Here is a 16,831-nt window from a genome sequence, read left to right as displayed (position 1 = left end):
AACTACAATAGATTTGAGTATTACCAGAGGTTCTTCCAAAGCAATGTATTTGGGAAGGTGCCCTAGCATGAAGAAGCTTTAGCTAAGGTTTAGGCTCTGTGATCAATATTTTACAGCTTAAAGGGGCCCTATTATGCAAATGTGACAGTTCATATAGTAATGATATATTGTGTCTCTACTGTGGCATGTTGACATGCTTTAATGTTCAAAAGGTCTTTATTCTTCTCAAACTGCCTGTGCTGCAGCACCTCTTTTCCCCCTATTTCTGAAACCAGAGCCCAGTCTGCTCTGATTGGTTAGGAGTCCAATGGAGGCGTGTGTGGGTGGGAGATAAACTTTTTAACCCAAAAGCATAAATGGCCCCTTTCAATAGTTTATTATGAACTATTGTTCATTGTAGCGTTACCAGAAGTTCTTTAAAAAAAAAAAAATTCAGGAAGCTGCCCTAGCATTATAATAATAATAACAATAATAAATTATATTTATAAAGCGCTTTTCTGGAACTCAAAGACGCTTTACAGTGTGAGGGAGGGTCGACAAACAAGGACAGGCAAAAACAAACAAAAACAAAAAATAAGTAAATAATTTTTTTTTATAAATGAATAAAATAAGATATTATGAAATAGGTTTTAGAAAATGTGATTGTGGGTTGGCTTTTGCTAAGGCTCTGTGATCAGTATTTGACAAGCTTAACATGCACAGTACAGCCAGCTACGGCTCTGAGTTACATAAGATGATGAAAAAATGATTTTGTTTACTTGCTATTGACCCAGTTGAAAGGAAAACTCTCATGTCTCTACAAGAGTGTCTGAGTGTTTTTGAAACCCTGAAATTGAAAGTCACATGTCCTATTTTAATAGCTAAACAGATAGAGGGAATGTATCTATTATTGGTAAAGAGCCAGAGAAGTGTACTTTAGAGTTGGTACAGACATCATATTCCTTCTCAATAAACAAGACCCTTTTCAGGAGTTTTCTATCACTTTGTTGAGGGCATGTTCAGTCAGTACGTGTCTGGCATCTTTATAACACTTTTTAATTCTGTTGTAGCTGCTTTGGCACTGCAACTTACAGATTCAATTATAAGTCTGTTAATTATTGCTACGTTTATCATAAACAAGTTTGTTTTAATTGCAATTCTTCTTTCTTATTCTTCTGTACTTGGAACATTATTCTTTATTGTGTTAGAGCAATAAGAGGGCCCCAGTTTAAAGAGGACATATACCTATTTTCAGGTTCATATTTGTATGTAGTGCCTCTACTGTGACATGTCTCCATGCTTTAATGTTCAAAAAGCTCTTTATTTTTCTCATATTGCCTGTGCTGCAGCACCTCTTTTCACCCTCTGTCTGAAACCAGAGCCTACATGCTCTGATTGGTTAGCTGGCCAGCTCTTTTGTGATTGGTCAACTGCTTACAGATGACCCGCCCCTTATCCTATCACAGAGAATGTGTTGGAACGCTAGCAAATAGAATCGCAACTGCTACATCGTGATGTCGTTATGTTACAGAAGCAAACAAAGGAATCAAATGGAGATGTTTGGGAGCGACCTCCTTATGGAGGGACCTTTGGGATTTTAGCCTTTGCATACCATTTACATGCACACAAATCTGTATTACGCACTAGAGCAGGGGTCTCCAACCTTTCTTCATCTGAGAGCTACTTTGAAAAAATGAAAGTGGCCAAGAGCTACTTGCATCACATCGCTTCTATTTATTCACATAGCCCTCATCAGTTGAATTAAGCTACTTTTGTACACGTGTTAAATTGCAATACCTAAAGCTTATCAACAATCTTAACATCAAGGTCCAAGAAAACAACACTTTCTCACATATTATTATGGCATCTAATAGATTCATTTAAATGTTCATCAGTCAGTCTTGTTCTGTATTTATAGTTCACGACATTCATGTCAGAAAAAGCTGCTGCACAAAGGTATGTAGAACAGAACCAAATAAAGCAGACATGTTCAGTGCTGCTTAATGAATGTTCTTATAGTTTTCTGGAGGCTCCAGACATTTTGTGAGTTTTGCTGAGACTTAAACTGAACATGATTTTGGAGATTTATAAACTCCATCTCCACAGGATTGACACTGAACAGTTGTTCAGCCTTCTTCTTCTTCTTCTTCTTCTTCTTCGGTGGTGGATGTGTGTTTGAAGAGGGAAGAGGGAATTTCAACTTTAAAACTTTAACTCTTTTGTTTCTGTTTCAATCGTTTCTTTAACTGTATGATCTTTCGTTGGGATTTTTGTACCCTTTGCAAGTACGGTTAATTTGTTAGTTTAGTGTTTTTCCGTGCCTCGTGGCGGGGATGGCGTCCTCCGGGGCGCCGCCGGTGTCTCTGAGACAATGAGTGCGGCTGGTGGCTCAGGCCGCAAGCACAGTGGAGCAGGTGCTGCTGGCTGTGGGGGATCAGGTCGGTCATGTAAATATCTCCTATGCTTCCCGCATGAACAAAGCGGTCGTGGTCTTTTTGAAAGACCAGAAATATGTGACGGAACTTATCGAGAGCGGATTAATGCTAAACGAGGAATACATTCAAGTTTCACCGCTGGCGACACCGTCCACGCGGATCACTGTGTCTGGCGTTCCTCCGTTCATCCCGAATGAGGCGCTGGAACGGGAGCTGAAGCGTTTTGGTAAGTTTGCCAGTAGTCTCCGCACTGTTGCTCTGGGGTGTAAGGATGAAAAGTTAAAACATGTCCATTCTCTGCGGAGACAGGTTTTCATGTTTCTGAATTGTCCCACTCAGACACTAGATGTGTCCTTCCGGGTGAGGCACGAAGAGGGTTTTTATATGGTTTATGCGAGCTCAGGGAGCGTAAAGTGTTTTGAGTGCGGGGAGTCAGGTCACAAACGTGTTGCATGTCCACAGAGACGGCACGCCGCTCTATGGAAAGCCAAAAGTGCCATAATACGGGGGTGAAAAAACGCGCGAACATACGGGGAGGTCCGTTTTTTCGCGCGAAAAAACGCGCGAACATACGGGGAGGTCCGTTTTTTCGCGTGAAAAAACGGGCCAATATACGGGCGAATGTTCGCGCGGTTTTTTATATGATAATGAGCCCCTCCTTCTGATTTCCTTAGCCAATAAGTTAAAAGTGTCTGTAACCAATCAGTGAAGGGTAAAGACAGACCAAAACAATCTGTAGATGAAAAGTTCCTGACATGGTGAGGCTGTGCTGTAAATTGTGCATTATTCCAGATTCAGGGGACTAAGTATTAATTTGCCTTTGAATATAATAAATATATCAATCAATATATCAATATAACCTGCCTTCATTGTTTTTTTTAAATAAAATGGCATTACCCTTTTCCTTAAACCTCTGGAGTGTGAAGTGAAGGTATTTTCTCAATTTTTAGATGTCTCCTTAAATCCACTTTTAAATGTACTTCTTATAACATGGCATGGTGTTACATGTCAAAATGTTCAGTAGTCTCTGGTGTTGCTAGAAATGCAAATTCACTCACCTTAGAGCACTGTCTTATGAGAAACCTAGCTTAGAAATCCGATTTTTGGAAAACTTCAAAACTGTTGTGAAACACATATGTACTCATGTCATCCATTTTTTTTGGTGTTTCAGATTTTGTTCACCAAAGTCTTTGGTTCACAAAAGTAGTGAAATATATCAATTACACTATAAGCCTATATAAAAGTGTTGTTCATGTCTAAAATGAAAATGTGTAAATTATAATTTAGAGTAAAATATTTCCATCCCTCTACTTTCACCACAGAAAAGTTACATCAGGACTGAATAATGACTTCATATTCCATACCAAGGTTTATGTGATGTGTACAAATACAAATTCAGCATTTCAACTTTATTTTTCAACCAACTATTTATGTTAACATATGAAACTGTAAAATCTCAATATTTCCAATATCAGAACTTTTTCAACCAACTATTCATTATAAATGTAAAGACAGGGGGTCTTTGTCCATGGTCTTTGTCTGTCTTCCAAGACAGTGGGTCTGGCTGCTGTGTAGGTGGGGCTGATGGTGCATGGCCTGCTGGTGGCTGTGTCGGAGGGAGGTAGGTGGGATTGTCCCGGGTTGATGCTGGGATTGTCCCGGGTTGATGCTGGTGGCTGGATGGGAGGTACGTGTGCTAGTCGAGACTTCTTTGCTGGCTGGGTTGATCGTGATGGCTGTGGTGGAGACCTTTGTATCGAGGTGTATCTTAATCTTGTGGCAGGCACAGATGGAGGTGGAGGCCGCTGTAGGGAGGCTGGTCCTCTGGTCCTCGGGTCCTTGGTGGTGATGGCTGTGGTGGACGCCTTTGTACCGAGGTGTATCTTAATCTTGTGGCAGGCACAGATGGAGGTGGAGGCCGCTGTAGGGATGCTGGTCCTCTGGTCATTGGTGGTGATGGCTGTGGTGGAGGTCTTTGAGCCACAGTAGATTTTGACCTGGGGGCCGGCACAGATGAAGGTTCTGGCTGCTGGATAAACGCCACCTCTGGGCCACTAGGCCCAGGCAGCTGTGAAATCTGAAGGAAAAAAAACATACCTTTACATTTAGCAAATCAAAATAACTGTATGACGTATTTTTCTCTAATCAAAAATGGAAATAAATCCACATGCCATATTATGACTTTTATGAAGGATTAAAGCCTTCTTCATTTCCAGTATATAATACAGTGATAACACACACAACCCGGTTGACTGTACTCACTTTAACCTGGCTCTGTTGTCCACTGATAGGCATAGTGCTGTGTACCTGGACTCACATTCAGGTTCAGGTCCGGACTCAAGTCCAGAGGTTCAGGTTCAGGTCCGGACTTATAAGTCCGGACTTGGGTCAAGTTGTGTGAGTAACTAAAGTGAACTTATTGTGAGCTAATTATCAATTGAAAATAAACTCATAATCAACTCAAATTCAAACTCGTCAGGTTTATTGTGCCCCCTTCCAACTTGTGTCTACACCATGTATTTTCTATAACTCTACATGTGTTACTAACTACACAACACAACTACATACATAGTGATGTACATACAAGACTCAATCTGCAAGAGTACAAGTCTATGTGTTCTTGTTCAAGAACAACAGCATATTGACATTGTTTGGGTGAAGTGTTGCTCTTTCGGCAGACACTATATCACCATACATGTAAAGGAGTTAGCTTAGCTACACTACCAAATATGGCAACCAGCATCCCACGCTGTCAGTGTCCACTATGTCTAAGCCAGCTTCCCTTGACGTCACACAGATCTCGCGAGCAGTTGCGATATTTTGCGAGACTTCGTGAGTTCAGTAATGGCCGCCATATCAGAAGCCAAAACAATGTTTTTCGTCTTTTCTCAGCGCAAATTTCTCGATCTATGGAAGGTTTTAGATGGTTTAGAACAAAAAGGAGAATATACGTAAGTACCGGTTCCCGACGTTCCGGTTTTAACCGGACTTGAACCGAAACTTTTTACAAGTCCAGTACCGGTTCGGCGTACCGGTACGCAGCACATCATAGGCACAATATTAGCATAGCATTAGCGCGCTATTAGAATTTCAATAATATGAACAATTATGAACTCAGACCAGCATTTCACATATTTATACAAGCAGAATACACTTGAAATGTAAGCCAAACTACTGCACGGGAGTCATACACCTAGTAACATAGAAGAACAAAGAAGCTAGCGGACGCCATTAGCCACTGTAGTGGAGCCGAACTAGCTGACAGAATGACATTAAACTACACATAAAGAACAGTTTCAAAAACACTTCTTAGATCGAAATATGACATAATCTTTGTACACACTACTAACCTGTTGAACAGGAGAAATGAATGAAGCAGAGGGAACGTTGTTGCCGTTCCAGCCAGAATGCCAAGTCTGCGGCAGACACATAATAACAACACTTACTTTACGGCATGCGCTCAGCAACACATTCCCTTTTACGGCATGCCCACTGAGGCCTTTCCGTGTCCTATACTGCCCTCTGCTGTTTGTAATGATATACAATATTTAACATAAACATGCCTTCGAGAGTATAACTTAATTTATACAAGACAATATACATTGAAAATGTGCCCACATATTTATGCGGTTATCTGAATCATATTTTCTACCCCTTATATTCGAAAATATATGATTAAATATCTAAAATATGCGCACTTCGACGCTGCGTGGGTGGACTCCAGTTATATCTTTCAAACTAAATCTATCCACTATCTGCTTGTAGACTAACGGTCAAAGGGTCTAATATCCGGGAGGGCCGGGCTCGAGTCTCGGAAAGGAAACGTTTTTTTGTGTTATCTCTTTTCATTCACTTACAATCTTTGTATAAATGCAAAGTATTCCAAGGTCTGCTTCACCTTAATTGTCCCAACTGCTTGGCAACAGCTGTCTGTTCTCCAGTTGTTTAAGGTGGTAGCCTGTCGCCTGCGTTCATGTTTCAAATAAATGGGAATTGATCAGCCTCAGATGTATTAATTTATAAAAAAAAAAAAAATGTAATTCGAATGTTTCTCTTCAGTGCAATTGCAATTGCACATTGCATCATTTTTGTGTTCTTTGTTCTGTTTTAGAAAGGAAGGATTGTTTACTTTTTTCGTTGTCTACAAAACCGGAAAAACAACATAATTGTGCTTTTCCAGACACTGAAGAAAGAAAAATACCATGAATTTTCGGTATCAGGGCTGTTAGGGAAAAGATCAGGCAATATATCTTGAGAGAAAACTTATCTTTTGATCCCGTTTGAATTGTGCCACGAATTACACTTATGATGTTTGTCATCTTAAACAATCACTTCCATGTCAAAAAACTCAGTTTGTCGTAAAACTGTTGAAATATAAGACTATGAAAAATACGCAACTAGAAATAAGTGAAATGTGCCAACGTGACGGCCGTCTTGGTGTGTGGTGCGCGACGGGAGATGTAGGTCATTGACTGGTTTCAGGCAAAAAAAAAGTGTTACTTCACAGTTTTACGACACATTTAAAAATTTTTGACTTGCAAAATTATCTTTTAAATTGACAAAAATCATATGTGTAATTTGTGGTTCAATTCAAACGGGATCGAAAGATAATCTTTCTCTCTCCATTTACTTCAATACATACCTTTTCCGAAATAAGGTCCCATGGAGCTCAACCGGAAAGGGAGGGACTTCGCCTCTCTATAAGCATGCAGCAGCAGTAGCAGCAGCCGGAAAAATGTCCACGAGAAACTTCATCTTGCGTTGCAAAAGGACAATAAATGACTGCACAAGACTTCTCCAAACAGATGATGCCGGTCATGCCGTGTTACAATCCACAGTAACGAGGTAAGGGCCAAGCCTATTGCTACTGTTAGAAATTAAAATCAATGTTTTAATGGGGAAATGTAGTTTAAACATGCCGTCAGTTTTAATGCTCTTTTATACTGAAAAACCAGAAATTCTTGTGCACAAGCAGTTAAGCTTTTATTCTGAAAATCGTTCATCTCCGGTTAGCATTTAGCATGTGGCTAATATACGATTTCCTGAAGAGGTGAATTTAGTAGCGAAATGAGAGAGTGGTGCAAACCGAAGCCTACTGACTTAACACTACAACTATAGATGTCGAGATACTACCATGCTGAATATTAAATGAAGGTACAGTTTATTTGAATACATTATTTACAGACGAGAGTAGCATGTGACAACATCCGGAATGACCGGAAACCAAACGAGCCGAGAAGTATTGTTTAGAGTATTGATTACAGCGTTTAGAATGTGTTAAATGAAGAGTGATGAAAGAGAATATGAGGAGAAACTGCGTGTTAAGCATATATTGAATGTGAAAAGAACCTATCCTCTGTTTAAATGCAATAACGGACATTAGAGACGAGGCGAGCCGGCTGGCGGGGAGGAGCCAGCAGACGATATATAAACAGCACCGGAGGAGAGATCCGGGCTCTTCTCTTCCCTATCGAGGAGAGCCAGATCACAGCTGTTTGTCTGACTGAACAATATTCTGTCTGTAACACTACCGCGCCTCTTTTAATTAAAGTACCCAATTGAACTTTCACAGAGACTCCATTTAGTCTCCTATTTTAAAGCTTCTCTCCTGGTCGGGAGAATAACGTACACAGTTAACACTACTACCAACACAAAGGAATGTAGTTTGTTTTTGCATGTAACCTAAACTGAGGTTGTGTGAGATCTTTCACACTTACAAATTCTGTCTTCTCCCCTATTTCACCAAACCGTTTACTGGCAGGTTAGAAACCATGGAAAGGAGCCTCGAGTGGTCACGGGGCAGGCTAATTAACGTCCCTACAGCTGATCTTTTACTTCAGGACCTTCGGGAATATATACTTGAAGTCCGGAGATCTTGGCCTACCACACCCGCACAACAAGGTAGGTCGATGTGATAATTGTTCACTTTAGCATAGGCTTTCGTTGATAAACCAGTGCTAGTATTGTTGAGTACTAAGTGTCCAACAGGCCAATACATTTTAAAGTAATTATTTGTTTTAAATATGGGTAATACCAATATAAACACCTTTTTTAATCTGTAGTTGCCAGCTATTAATTACAACATTCTGGTGAGACGCTCTGAGTCTCGAGTTGTCCACTTAAAACTGTACTCCAAATTCCACCTTTATATCCTGCCACAGTAGAGGAGACGCTATTCCCCCTCCCCCGTCGAGGGCAGTCTGGCCATCTGTAGTACACCACGTATCATCAAACGTGTGAATGAGGACATTGAAAGGGGGCCAGAGGGGGAGTCTCTGTCTTCAGGGTTGGAAGACACAGACTGCAACTATGTATCTCTATGCCCATACACATTTATGCTTTTGTTCTTACTGTATACTACAACTATAGTGTATTGCATGTCCACTGGTTTAATGCCAAACTGCATTTCATTTTTTTTTAAAGTATCTTTAGGCTGGGCAATGACAATAAAATAGACGCATTGTGTGCGTTTCTGGCACAACGGCATAAATGCGTTGCTTTTACAACAATGACAATAAATGTAATCTAATGTTTTGCTGTTGTTGCAGGTCATTCTGGCTACCACGCCCCACTCATTTTGTTGGGTGGTCGAGGTCCCCCACAATTCAGCATTTCCAGAGAGCAAATCTCTTTTTTGAGGAGCTGTGGTTTTACAGCAACAAAGATGGCACAGATATTAAAAGTATCTCTGCGCACAGTGAGACGGCGATTGAGGTATGTAGCAATGTCTTCAACATTGGAAGTGCCATCTTGTCTCAATTTATTGTAAACATCCCAAGGAGGGGTTGTAGCCATGTTACACTATGCATGTTGTAAAGTAAATCTGAATACCGTAGGTCTCATATATTTAAAACATGTTTATTTTTCAGGCAGTTCCACATGCTGCGCTCTGGGACATACTCCACCATCTCAGATGCTACACTAGACGACCTCATCAAGGAGATAGTGGCTGGGAATAACCAGATTGGCCCTGAATCTGTCAGGGCACAGCTGCAGGCCCAGCAGATGTGGATACAGAGACGCAGAGTGCGGGACAGCATGAGGCGGATAGACCCAGAAGCAGCTTCACTGGACATGTCCTCTCAAGCTGCAGAAGACAACTCCAAAACAGTGGAGGATCTGCAGAAGCAACTGCAGGAGTTAAGAGTCCAGCGAGAGTTTTGCTAACAGAGGTTTGCTGGCTCCGACGACAACATCCGATTCTATACAAGGTAATGTTTTGGCTAAATTCTATCCAAGTTTTTGAGATGGGTTAGCTTATAAAGAATCCTGTTTACCTGCCGTGTGACCGCTGACTATATGCATGCAGTGTTGGAATAAGTACTCAACTTAACTGAAGTATAAGTACAAATACTATGGTTTTAAAATACTCCTGAACTGAACATGTAGAATCATAAATCCTGTGTTTTCATATATAAAAAGTAACTAGAAACTATGAAGGTTAACTAAATGAAGTGGAGTAAAACATATTAATACTAACAACATACTGAGAATATTTTACTACAAGTGGAAATCTTCAAAACCTTACCAAAGTAAAAGTATGTCAATATCCACTGCGTTTCCCCCAGTTGCACACGTAAGAATGAAGAGTAAACGTAGTCATTGTGTGTAAAATGTTCCCTGTATGTTTTAGATTATTATTACTGCTGCTAATGTAGTTGCTACATTTTACTGCTGTAGATTACTATACCTGCACCTAGTGCCTTCTTACTCAGTCTATTTGAATTGTAATGTATTATAGCAAACAAGAGGAAAGCATTAGCCCATGTGTTACAGTTAACACGATTGTATTTACTGTCAATTAATGACTGACATGTGTCTTTTGTGTACAGATTCCCGAGCTATAACCACCTGATGGCCTTCTGGTTTTTAATTGAGCCTTCAATTCATTAAATGGTTTGTGTTACTAGAGCGATATCAACTGCCAAGAGTAATGAAGAAGTGGTTACACACGCACGTCCATCAACGGTAGGTTACGTTTCTTTTAACACACAATCTAAACACAAACTGAAGGGAAAATGTCTCTCCGACATTTCATTGCTTTTGTGTAGGCTAAAAGGCTAAAGTACTCAATCCTTTTTGAATACATCAGAGAACTAAAACAACTTAATGTTTTTCCCATAGTGTGCTACACTCATGACATTAATATAGTAACCTTTTTTTGTTTTTATCTTCCAGAGACAGCTGCTTCAGCCAATTGACGAGTTCTTCCTTTTTCTATGCTTCCTGTCGGTGGGTTTGAAAGAGAGGGACCTTGCAAACCGCTTCAACGTACACCAGTCCTCTGTGAGCCGCATCATTGCAACATGGACAAGTTTTCTTACAACTTTATTGGGGTCACAGTGCATCTGGCTTACACCTGCAGAAGTTCAAGCCCACCTCCCAGAGGCATTCAAAGATTTCCCAGACACACAGGTGATCCTGGATTGCACAGAGCTGAGGTGTCAAACACCATCCTCACTCCTCCTCCAAAGTGAAATGTATTCTACATAGAAATCTCACTGCACCATGAAAGCCCTGGTTGGCATAGCCCCACATGGTGCAGTGACATTTGTTTCCAGTCTGTATGGTGGTTCTGTCAGCGACAAGGAGATTTTCAAACAATCTGGAATAGCTGCGTTGTTGACTGAAAACATAGCAGTGATGGTAGATAAGAGCTTCCTGATCAGCGATTGCTGCAAATGCAAGGTGTACTGCCCACCTTTTCTGTCAAAGCAGAAGCAAATGCCAGCCTATGAGGTGAGGGAGACACAGGCCATTGCCAGACTGAGGGTTCATGTAGAGCGTGTCATTAGGAGGATAAAAGAGAACAAACTTTTTGATGGTGAATCCCACATAGGTATTGTTTGTATTCTTATCGATAGTCATGAACTTTCTCTTGTGACAAAATAGACTCTCCGTTAGTAAACGTTTACTCTGTGTAAAAGTGATTTCTGTGTGTAAAAGTGAGGTAACATGTGTAGATGAATAACATCAACTTGTATTCGTCCCACACATACACACCTATAGATGTAGTTATATTTGTGTCTGTGACTTTATATTGAATGGGAAATAACTGGAAAATACCTGTGTAAGAGAGAGACTCCTGTCCCGCCTCTCCATTTTATTTTTAGTTGTGCATTGTTATTTGTGCTTTAGAAACATTCCACTTGAACTTTATTTGAATGAACTTAGTAGTAATTATTGTCCTATATTTCTTTCAGATTTCACAGCTGCCTGGGCCTAGGAGAAAGAACCTCCATCTGTGCCTGCACCAAGGTCAAGATCTACCGTTGCTCAAGGGCCTTCACCAGAGCCATCACCACCGAGGACCAAAGGACCAGCATCACTACAGCGGCCTCAATCTGTCCCTGCCACAAGATCAAGATACACCTCGGTACAAAGGCCTCCACCACAGCCATCGCGATCAACCCAGCCAGCAAAGAAGTCTCGCCTAGCAGACGTACCTCCAATCCAGCCACCAGCATCAACCCGGGACAATCCCACCTACCTCCCTCCGACACAGCCACCAGCAGGCCATGCACCATCAGCCCCACCTACACAGCAGCCAGACCCACTGTCTTGGAAGACAGACAAAGACCATGGACAAAGACCCCCTGTCTTTACATTTATAATGAATAGTTGGTTGAAAAAGTTCTGATATTGGAAATATTGAGATTTTACAGTTTCATATGTTAACATAAATAGTTGGTTGAAAAATAAAGTTGAAATGCTGAATTTGTATTTGTACACATCACATAAACCTTGGTATGGAATATGAAGTCATTATTCAGTCCTGATGTAACTTTTCTGTGGTGAAAGTAGAGGGATGGAAATATTTTACTCTAAATTATAATTTACACATTTTCATTTTAGACATGAACAACACTTTTATATAGGCTTATAGTGTAATTGATATATTTCACTACTTTTGTGAACCAAAGACTTTGGTGAACAAAATCTGAAACACCAAAAAAAATGGATGACATGAGTACATATGTGTTTCACAACAGTTTTGAAGTTTTCCAAAAATCGGATTTCTAAGCTAGGTTTCTCATAAGACAGTGCTCTAAGGTGAGTGAATTTGCATTTCTAGCAACACCAGAGACTACTGAACATTTTGACATGTAACACCATGCCATGTTATAAGAAGTACATTTAAAAGTGGATTTAAGGAGACATCTAAAAATTGAGAAAATACCTTCACTTCACACTCCAGAGGTTTAAGGAAAAGGGTAATGCCATTTTATTTAAAAAAAAACAATGAAGGCAGGTTATATTGATATATTGATTGATATATTTATTATATTCAAAGGCAAATTAATACTTAGTCCCCTGAATCTGGAATAATGCACAATTTACAGCACAGCCTCACCATGTCAGGAACTTTTCATCTACAGATTGTTTTGGTCTGGCTTTACCCTTCACTGATTGGTTACAGACACTTTTAACTTATTGGCTAAGGAAATCAGAAGGAGGGGCTCATTATCATATAAAAAACCGCGCGAACATTCGCCCGTATATTGGCCCGTTTTTTCACGCGAAAAAACGGACCTCCCCGTATGTTCGCGCGTTTTTTCGCGCGAAAAAACGGACCTCCCCGTATGTTCGCGCGTTTTTTCACCCCCGTATTATGGCACTTTTGGCTTTCCATACCGCTCCGCCGGGTGCGGCTGGGCCCGGGGCAGCCGAGCCGCGCTGGGGCGGCCGAGCCGGGGGCGGCCGGCGCCACTGGGGCGGGACCCGGTGTCGCGGGGGCTGCTGCTGCACCCACCGGGGCCCTGGTGGCTGCGGAGGAAGTAGGGATGAATATCGTGAGAGATGAAACAGGGACTGTAGAGAGTGTGGTGAGTGTGAGAGGAAAAAATGTGGAAACAGGTAAACGGGTGTGAGATGATGTAGCAGGACAGGTGAGGACTGGTGCTGTGGGACAGGTAGAGGCTGTTGGCACACAGAAGGAGCTGCCGTCTGGCTCTGGGCGGAAAAATGAGCTTCAACAGGCTGCAGACAATAATGAGGTGACAGAGATGGACACAGACGGTGAGGGGGATTCTGACTGTGGTTCAGTTGCAAATAGTCTCTCTCAGAACGCAGAGATATATTCTTTGGAAGAGATTAATGTCTTTTTAGACGAGTCTTTTGGCAAGTCAGTGGAAGTGAGAGATTTTTTCCCTGACATTGACAAGTTTCTTCATACAGTGAGAACTCTTCAGAAAGTTGTAGGGTTAGACCTGCTGGATGAAAAGAAACGTTATCGTCTCAGGAGGCATGTGACTGCTGTGAAAAAAGATACGCCAGGAAGCAAAAGAGGGAAGAAACTGAAAAGGTCTAAATAATTTCAACATGATCATGCAACACTGGGTGTCTCCTCTCTGCTGTGTGTACCTGTCTGTTCTTTCTCTCTGTCTCCTTCCTCTAATGCAGGCTTTAAGGGTTGCTTCCTTGAACATGAACGGGGGTAGAAGTGCACAGAAAAGAGCTTTAGTGTTAGAAGTCTTTAATCAGAAAAAATTTGATTTGATATTTCTGCAGGAAACGCACAGTGATAGCCTGAATGAGACGGACTGGGGGATGTGGTGGGGGGGTCAGTATGTACTCAGTCATGGCTCAAACCTTAGTTCTGGAGTAGCTGTTTTATTCTCCCCCTCTCTAAATGTAAAGATTTTATCCAGCACTGAGATAGTGGCAGGTAGAGCCTTGATGGTGAAAGTGGAACTGTTAGAGTTCAGTTTCACCTTTATTAATGTGTATGCACCCAATCAGGGCCCTGCACGTGTATCTGTGTTTCAGTTATTAAAAGACAAGCTAGATACTAGCGTACAGGGGGAGTGTGTTATACTGGGGGGGGGACTGGAACGTTTGCACTAATGTCACTTTAGACAGAATAGGACGGGAGCCTCATCCTCAGTCGTCCCTTTTACTGTCACAGGTGATAAGAGAGGCTGACTTAGTGGATGTGTGGAGGATGAAGCATCCCTCCGTTAAACAATACACCTGGATGAGAATGCTAGATGGGGGCGTCAGTGCAGCCAGGCTAGACAGATTTTACATGTCTTCTTCTTTTATTACTCGTGCAGTGAACTGTCACATCCAACCTGTTGGTTTTACAGATCATTAGCTAGTTTCTTTGGATTTGGTTTTATCCAACACAGAGAAACCTAGATCGTTCTGGCAGTTTAATGTTAACATTTTACAAGATTTGATTTTCTGTGAGAATTTTAATTTGTTTTGGATCAACTGGAAATCAAAGAAAGAGTCTTTTCCCTCCCTGAGTCAGTGGTGGGAGGTAGGAAAGGCTCAGATTAGAGTGTTCTGTCAACAGTATACAGCCTACTCCACTGCAAACACAAGGAGAGCTATAGAGCAGTTAGAGAGAGAGATCAGAGAGTTAGAGAGTGTGTCTGCTCGAAATATAGAACAGTCCCTCCTAAAACAACAGCAGCTTAACTGTTTTCTTCAGGAGAAAGCCAAGGGAGCTCTGATTAGAGCCCGTTTTACTTCCATGAGAGACATTGATGCACCAACCACCTTTTTCTTCAACCTGGAGAGGTCTGTGGGCCAAAGGAAGCAGATGGTATGTCTGCGTCTTCCCGATGGACAGGTAACCTCTGAACCTGCTGAGATGAGGAGACATGCAGTGTCCTTCTACACGGACCTGTTCAAAGCCGAAGGTTGCGACGTGGAAGCCGCTGATGAACTTTTTCAGGGTCTTCCACAGCTGAGTCCAGCCGAAAGTGACACCTTGGCTCTGACATTACGCTGGAGGAACTGACCTCTGCGGTGACACAGATGGCCTCCGGCAAGGCTCCGGGCATAGACGGTTTACCTGCAGACTTTTTAAAACATTTTTGGAGCATTCTAGGACATGATTTGTTGGATGTATTGATGGAGTCCTTTGGGAAAGGGACTCTTCCAGCTTCCTGTAGGCGTGCAGTGATTTCACTGTTGCCTAAGAAAGGAGATCTAACCCTGCTGAAGAATTGGAGACCTGTGGCTCTCTTATGTACGGACTATAAGATACTGTCAAAGGTTTTAGCTAACAGACTGAAGTGTTTTATCGAACTTCTTGTTGGTACTGATCAAACATATTGCATCCCTGGCAGATCAATTGTGGACAATTTGTTTTTGATGAGAGACACTTTTGATGTTTGCAAACTGTACAATATAAATGTTGGTATTATTTCTATTGACCAAGAGAAGGCCTTTGATCGTGTGGATCACACTTTTCTGGCTGCCACATTGCAGGCTTTTGGTGTTGGGGAGCATTTTTTGTCCTGGGTGAAGTGTTTGTACAGTGATGCATGTTGTGTTGTGAAAGTGGGGGGAGGGCTGAGCAGAACCTGTACCAGTTAAAAGGGGGATCAGGCAGGGCTGCCCTATCTCAGGCCTATTATATAGTATTGCCATCGAGCCACTTTTGTGCAGGCTTAGAAAACCGGCTGAGGGGCCTGAGTCTGCCAGTGTCAGCTCAGGCCCCCCCGGTGGTTGTATCAGCTAATGCTGATGATGTCAGTGTTTTTATCCAGGGTCAGCGAGATATCCAGGAGCTACAGGACAGTTTAGTTTTGTATAGGAAGGCTGCCTCAGCCAAGTTAACTGGAGAAGAGTGAGGCAGTTTTGGTAGGTCAGTGGAGTTTAGAAAATAGGCCCAGTCTTCCTGGTAACCTCAGCTGGGAAACGAGGGTTTAAAGGTCCTGGGAGTTTGGTTGGGGTCTGAGGACATGGTGGCACAGAACTGGGAGGGATTGCTGGGAAAGGTGCGAGCAAAATTAGCTAAATGGAAATGGCTGCTACCCCAGCTGTCCTACAGGGGAAGAGTTCTTGTAGCCAACAATCTGGTTGCCTCATCTTTGTGGCACAGACTCAGGTGTTAACCCCACCGCCGGGCCTCATGAAACAACTGCAGCGGCTCCTCGTGGATTTCTTCTGGTCGGGTCATCACTGGGTGCCAGCATCGGTCCTGTACCTCCCTGTGGCGGAGGGGGGGCAGGGCCTTGTGGACATTACTGCGAGGACTGCTGCTTTTAGACTGCAGGCAGCTCAGCGGCTGCTGTATGGTGCCTCTCCCTGCTGGCTGGCTATGGCCCGGCTGTTGCTCTGGAGGGCAGGGGCTTTGGTTTTGATAAACACCTGTTTCTGCTGAAGGCCCCTGCGTACAAGATAACTGGACTTGCACCTTTTTACTGCTCAGTCATCAATGCCTGGAAGATTCTGAGTTTTACCAGACCACCCGACCCCCGCCCTGGGATGTGGCTGTTTGAGGAGCCCTGTTTGACACTGGTTTTCTTTCCGGAACCATTTTCTCTTCAGCCGCCCTAAAAAATGCGTTCATTGAAGCGGGAGTGGTAAAACTTGGCCATTTGACAGGGATCTCCACAGAAAAACTGCTGAGGTGACGGGCATTCGATCAACTCGAGTTCTGGAGAACCTGGTAGAAG

The 16,831-nt window shown here is 42.3% G+C and overlaps 2 protein-coding genes and 1 long non-coding RNA gene across 17 annotated transcripts in view; 1 reads left to right on the top strand and 2 right to left on the bottom strand.

Annotated features, from left to right (window-relative positions):
* Window positions 1-16,831, bottom strand: part of arhgef10la (Rho guanine nucleotide exchange factor (GEF) 10-like a) — a 152,285-nt gene that overhangs the window by 5,732 nt on the left and 129,722 nt on the right. The gene's annotated exons all lie outside the window — the stretch shown is intronic.
* Window positions 5,129-11,754, top strand: LOC307040490 (uncharacterized protein). Of its 5 annotated transcripts, none has more exons than XR_013808517.1 (8): window positions 5,129-5,365; window positions 7,072-7,259; window positions 8,176-8,315; window positions 8,963-9,128; window positions 9,284-9,625; window positions 10,247-10,382; window positions 10,593-10,829; window positions 11,618-11,754. XR_013808517.1 is itself a non-coding variant. In XM_079683374.1 (6 exons), the coding sequence occupies exons 1-5, from the start codon at window positions 5,144-5,146 to the stop codon at window positions 9,579-9,581; spliced, it is 1,014 nt and encodes a 337-aa protein (XP_079539500.1). In that variant the 5' UTR covers window positions 5,129-5,143; the 3' UTR covers window positions 9,582-9,625; window positions 10,247-10,421. The 5 variants fall into 5 exon arrangements, 3 of the variants coding, with proteins under 3 accessions (XP_079539500.1, XP_079539501.1, XP_079539502.1); XR_013808518.1 differs by having other exon boundaries at window positions 10,593-10,700; window positions 11,618-11,753; XM_079683374.1 differs by lacking the exons at window positions 10,593-10,829; window positions 11,618-11,754 and having other exon boundaries at window positions 10,247-10,421.
* Window positions 12,668-15,668, bottom strand: LOC307040491. The gene is made up of 2 exons (XR_013808519.1): window positions 12,990-15,668; window positions 12,668-12,947 (listed from the first exon to the last, which is right to left on the bottom strand). It is a non-coding gene; the product is annotated as an uncharacterized lncRNA (long non-coding RNA).

This window comes from Notothenia rossii (genome assembly GCF_949606895.1).
Source record: "Notothenia rossii genome assembly, chromosome: 5".
NCBI classification, from domain to species: Eukaryota; Metazoa; Chordata; class Actinopteri; order Perciformes; family Nototheniidae; genus Notothenia; species Notothenia rossii.
This window is presented reverse-complemented; position numbering and strand designations above follow the sequence as displayed.